This window comes from Apis mellifera, linkage group LG11 (assembly GCF_003254395.2).
Source record: "Apis mellifera strain DH4 linkage group LG11, Amel_HAv3.1, whole genome shotgun sequence".
Taxonomy (NCBI): Eukaryota; Metazoa; Arthropoda; class Insecta; order Hymenoptera; family Apidae; genus Apis; species Apis mellifera.
In genome coordinates this window covers 6,159,249-6,165,235 of record NC_037648.1, presented here as the reverse complement: position 1 = coordinate 6,165,235, position 5,987 = coordinate 6,159,249, and the positions used below count along the sequence as shown (strand labels likewise).

Below are 5,987 nucleotides of genomic sequence, written 5' to 3'. Positions count from 1 at the left end.
TAATTATATATTTTAATATATTTATATATTTGAAGAAATTGCACTAATTATAATTGTTACGTAAAAATAATTCTTTATATATTCTTTAAATAAATTTCTGCAATATTTATTTTTTCTTATGATTTATATATTCTTCTTTTTCTTTTTATATATCTTTATTTTTTTAATTATTTTTATTTTTTTAAATAAATATTTTTAATAAAATTTTAAATATAAAATAAATTTTTTATAAATAATTTGATTAAGATATACATTAATATTTTTTCAAATTTTAATAATTGTTGAAAATTATGTGTTATCACTATTTTAAATAAATAAAATTAAAAAAATATTTATGTATATATATTTGAAAAAAAAATTGGAATATTGGACATGTACTAAACGAAGCTTTCTATCTACGATGCTACGAGTTGACTAAAGTCTCGACGTATCGCAATGCTGCTGCCACCACTTCGTATTTTCATATATAAATATTATTGATTTTAGTCTATGTATATTACGACCCTGAAGAAGCATTATAATATTAGGTAAAATTTCACTAAAGTAATTAAGGAATAATAAGGACATAAACATGGAATGATATAAAATAAATTTGAATATTGTTCTACTATAAATAATATAATGATCAATATATAAAAAAAATCATGAAATTTCTTTTTTATAATTTCTATATAATATTCGATTCTATTAATTATTTTATATTTTTATAATAAATGATAAATATTATTTCTGTAAATATTTATATATACATTATATTTACAATCATATGACTGATATATATGTATATAAACTTACATATATTTAGATGTTTTTTTTTTTAAATAAAACTTACACTGTTTTTTTTTTTAAATAAAAGTATGTTTAGAAAGGACAATACTATTGTTTGAGAAAAACTATAAAAACTAAAATAATTTACATAATCTCTTTACTTCGTGTTCAATAATAATATGGAACTATAAAATCTGTACATTTATTTACATTTCCAAAATTAAATAATAATATTTTTAAGTGGAATGTCATATAAATTCTAAACCTTCAAATTTTTTATCCATTATTTTAGCCTCGGGCATTATTACATTTCCATCAAGTGCAAATGCCATAATGTATGTAGCAGTCTGCCCTTGATATTCCTCAGTTTTAAGGGCAATAATAATTGAATCTTGTGAACCAGGTAAAAATTTGAAACTTGAAAAACCTCTAATTGGAACTAAATTACCAATTTTAGTAACCTAGAAATAAAATAATATTTATTTTTACATTCTTCAATTTAACTATATATAAAATATAATAAATATTATATTTATAAGTAAATAAACCTTAATATCTACAAAATTTTCATCTGCAGTTAATAATATATTACAACTCATTGTTTCATCTTTAGTTTCGTTATATTGATCATGAGAACATCTTCTTGGTAAAAAAAACCAGCTTTTGTGTATATCACTCCAAGCTCCTGATTCATGAATCATATAACCTACAAAATAAAATATATTGATATAAAATATATTAATTATAATTAAAATTTAAATATGTATATAAAAAATTTATAATATATAAAATATATAATTATATACCTGGATATTCAATATCAATTGCTTGTCTTAATCGTTTATAATTTGAAATCCAATTTAAAGAGTATATTTCACCACGTGGAGATATTATTTTTATCCAAAGAGGATTATTATGTTGAAATTCTCCAGAAGCAGTAGTCCATTCTTTACCCATACTGCCAACATATAGATGTTCATCTTTAACAGTTGCCCATTCACATTTAAATCCTAAAATTATTTATTATCTTTATTTTATTCAAAAACTATAAAATTTTACAATTTTGATAATAACAAAATTAATAAATATAATAAATTTTACCTTTTGAGCTTTTGCCATTACCATCCATTAAAATAACCCAAGGATAAACTTCTTCTCCTTCAATAAAATATATAACTCCTGTACGATCATCAAAAGATAATAAATGTCCATCGAAGATAACTAATTCAGACAATTCCATACCACGTCCTTTCATAGTTAAAGACGATGTTAACATTTGGTTTCTGTCATCCCAAACAATGGAAAGAAAATTTGTGCTAGGATTCCAAAAAAGACTTCCAGTTTTCATAATACTATGCCATGTATCTTTTTTATCTGAACTTTTGGAATCATGATCAAGATCACTTACTATTGCTATACGATAAGTAATACCCTTAGATGTCTTGATTGGAGCAGATAAAGGGTATGTCTTATTATACTTATAATATTTGCATTGTGTTAAAAAATGATTCGTTGACGAAGGATGTACAATTCCGCGCAATAAAGGAAATCCAAGTAAGAATAAAGGAACAGATAATAATAAGAAAATTAAAGCTAAATATTGACTCTGAATGCGAAAAGTACTATTAGCAACTCTGTAGACATGAGGTGCACGCAACGCTTGTCTCCAGTCACGTAAATAGGACATGGTTTCTATGTCTCCGTTCTGCATTCGCGTCCGTTTCATATCATGTTACATTAGAAAATTAATACTACATTTAAATTTAAATTTTTATGTTTTAAATGAATAATTAAAAACTAACCTAATATAACCTAATTTTTTTCTTCATAATTGTCAACGTTGAAAACGAAATGCAGACAACTACATATATAGCGCCATCTAAACAGATAAAAGAATTTAAATAACATTATACTAAAATATATTTTATGACTATCTATTTATTTTTATGCAAAAAAAATACTAAAAATAATTCTTTATGATACTCTTAGAAGAAAATTTCAAGTTACAATAAATTTTATTTAATGTAATTATTTTATTTTTTTATATTTAGATAATTTTTTTTTAAATTTAGATAAACTATATGGTATAAGTAAAATTAAGCAAAATTAACGATAATTTTATAACTCATTTTACAAATAAAATATTATATTTTATAAACATTTTTATAATATAAACATTTTTTCAACATAAGGAATTAATATATGTATTATATATAAATAATATATAATATAATAATACATAATAATACATTTATTAAATCTAATTTTTCTTTTCACATTTTGAATTTACATTTTTTTCAATAATTTATATTTCCTACAGATTTTTACAATTACTTCAATTAAAATTCTATATTTATAAGATATATTGTTACAATATTTACTTGATGATATAAAATTTTACCAGCATTTTACTTGGATTTATTGAGATAGTTTAATAGTATTTTATAATTTTCAAGTTATTAATTTTTATATTGTAAATTTAATTTCTTAGATTGATTATAATAATAATATGAAAATATTTAATAATTAAATGATTATTTTTATATTAATGATATTATATAATGTCATTTTAAAGAACATTTTACAAAAAACATTGATTATGATTCACATTGATTTTAATTTTATAGAATGAAATAACAAGAACTTTCATAATTTTCTCTGTTGAAAAGATATTAATTTGTATCGTGCTAATAATGTGTAAGCATCTATAGCATATTCTTGAACGTTGGGGTTGAACGAACGAGTCTGGGGGTGAAACGAATTGAGAGGGTGGAAAAAGGGGGTGGAGGAAAGGGGAATCTGTGAGGGTGGTAAAGTACTCGTCAGTCGTGTGACGCGTTTCCCGCCGACAACATCAGTTATATTGCCAATAGATTAAACTGCGACCGCATTTTCAGTTTCCACGTGTTCCTCGCATGTATCTTATATGATCTGATTGCTATTGGCTATTGCAGTTCCGCGGCAACCTGTATTATCGATCGAACGTGCTTTGCGCACGTTGCCACAGTTATTCGTGGCACCGCCACTACATCGCACGTACTGTACAATCTTCTTCGTATTAATGTAACATCGTGTGCCAATTGGGATTCAATTTACGATTTCTTTTGCGCATTGCAGTCACAATCATAATTCATTAATTATAACAATATTATTGTATTAACGTTGTTTTTCTTTATATGTGCTTTGTGTTAAAATTATCATCCAACCGCCATGTTCTATTTCAAATTGTATATTTCGCGCATTAGTGAAAAAGTTAATTATTTATTTGAGTTAACTATTGACACACGAAAATAAATCTATGCATCATGAATTGTTTAGTGCAATTTTTTATAGATTTGTGTTAAAAAAAAAATTGTGATATAAAAATACTTTGAACTTGCTTCTTATTTTTGGCGATCTTCGATCAATTTTGAAACTGTTTTATCGATGTTTTGTATTCTTGATTAACTACTTATGTGGCGCCAAAACAGAAAATAAAGATATACTTTTGCTATAAAAAATAAATTAAATTCAAAACTCATTTTTTCAAAATAGTTAAGTGTAGTGTATAATATTTAGTGTATATAAAATTATTATGATATTCGTGATAAGATCTTTTTAAACTAACAAAACCTATTTGTGCTTCTATAATGGTGTATCTCTGTAAATTTTCTTAAAATGTGAATATTGTGAATCTATGTTTTTATAAGATTATGGTGTTATGGCTAATATTGTTCGTATTTAATATCTTCATTACTTTGTTGAATATTCATCTATGGATTACTACTTCATTATATTCAAATTATAGAAGGTAAATATTATTGTTTTTCTTTTTAAAAAAAATTATAATATAAAAATTTTAATATAAATTTTTTAATTATTAAAAATTGGGATTTATATATATAATATATATAAAAAGCATTTATTTCTTATAATATATATGAATAAATATATAAATAATTATATTAACAATTTTTGATTATTAAATAATTCATTATATTATATATTATTCAATAGTAAATAACTATTATTCAAATTTACTATTCGAATCGAATATTAAAATACTTATTTCAGCCTTTATAAAATCTATTATTAAAATTTGTGTATATTGTGAACTATTAAGTGTGAGCCATTCTCTGAACTAAACAGTGAAAGTACAATTCTACTACATAACCAACATAGTCGTAAAAGTCATGTGAAAGGTTAACAACCAAAGTATACACATTCACATCTTAAAACAAAATATAATGATTCATATCATAAATAACCTGTTTTTCTCCATGAAAATATTTTAAAACTTTCCGCGATCAAAATATTACTAACTATTCGAATCCATGTAACAATGAATTAGTTAATTCGTGCTATTATGACATAAACTCATATCATTAGTGTTAAATAAATGTATGGATTCAACACAAGGTAAATGAACGAAGGTAGACATACCATTTTGAGTAGCATGAAAAGGTTCGAGGTAATTTAATGCCAAGTAGGGCTGGATGTAAGAAGACACCAAGATATATGTAAGAAGCATCGTCCATGACGATGTATCGTCGAACATTTTTCAAGGTCGTCGACCTTAAAAGCGTCTCATGCAAACGGGTTGACATGGACGAGACATAATTGCGCTTAGAAGATGGCGCAGAAGGAGGACAGGTAAATAGAATGGAAAAGAGACGGAACAAGTGTGCGTCAAGGGGGTGACTTTGTGGGGTTGGCACGATGACAGTGCAATAGGAGGATGGGTTTCAGTGACGTCGTACCAAAACGGAGGGTAACGAATCAACATGGATGCAAAGGAGTTGGGGAAGGGATGAGATTAAGGGAAAGGGACAAGGGAAAGAGAAAGTGACTAGAGGGGTGGTATGAACGGACGTGTGGAAGCTTCGGTTGTATCGTGGTTATAGGTTTACCTATCACATTAGATCTTAGATAGAAAACTTGTGAAACTGATATAATTTTATTAAATAATTATTGATTTATCTATCTGTAACAAAAACTTAGTTTTTATTGACTAATTATTGTATTTATTTCTATTTATTTATTTATTATATATTAAATTTGAATAATATATAATTAAATATATAATTAATTGTAAGATATATTTTTAACATGATTTATTTTTTCATATATAATATGTAAAATTGACTTATAATTAAATGAAATAAATTTATATTTAAAAATGAATTTTCCATAATATAATTACAATTATTTATTTGAAATATTTAAAAAATAGAAAGCAA

General features: G+C 24.3%; 2 protein-coding genes across 2 annotated transcripts in view; one reads left to right on the top strand and one right to left on the bottom strand.

Moving 5' to 3' along the window:
- Positions 1-836: 836 nt before the first annotated feature.
- On the bottom strand, positions 837-2,637 carry LOC550987 (soluble calcium-activated nucleotidase 1). Its single transcript, XM_006562037.3, has 4 exons — positions 1,870-2,637; positions 1,575-1,778; positions 1,317-1,474; positions 837-1,229 (listed from the first exon to the last, which is right to left on the bottom strand). The coding sequence occupies exons 1-4, from the start codon at positions 2,492-2,494 to the stop codon at positions 1,017-1,019; spliced, it is 1,200 nt and encodes a 399-aa protein (XP_006562100.1). The 5' UTR covers positions 2,495-2,637; the 3' UTR covers positions 837-1,016.
- Positions 2,638-3,430: 793 nt separating this feature from the next.
- Positions 3,431-5,987, top strand: part of LOC724287 (protein rhomboid) — an 869,734-nt gene continuing 867,177 nt past the window's right edge. Inside the window, exon 1 of the mRNA XM_026443982.1 lies at positions 3,431-4,558. The gene's annotated coding sequence lies outside the window, so the exon portion shown is untranslated. The remainder of the gene's footprint in view (positions 4,559-5,987) is intronic.

Coding starts and splice junctions, on each gene's coding strand:
- LOC550987 (XM_006562037.3), bottom strand. CDS start 2,494: ATGAAACGGACGCGAATGCAGAACGGAGACATAGAAACCATGTCCTAT. Junction 1,779..1,869: donor TAATGGCAAAAGCTCAAAAG/GTAAAATTTATT, acceptor AAATAATTTTAG/GATTTAAATGTGAATGGGCA. Junction 1,230..1,316: donor AAAATTTTGTAGATATTAAG/GTTTATTTACTT, acceptor TTTTATTTCTAG/GTTACTAAAATTGGTAATTT.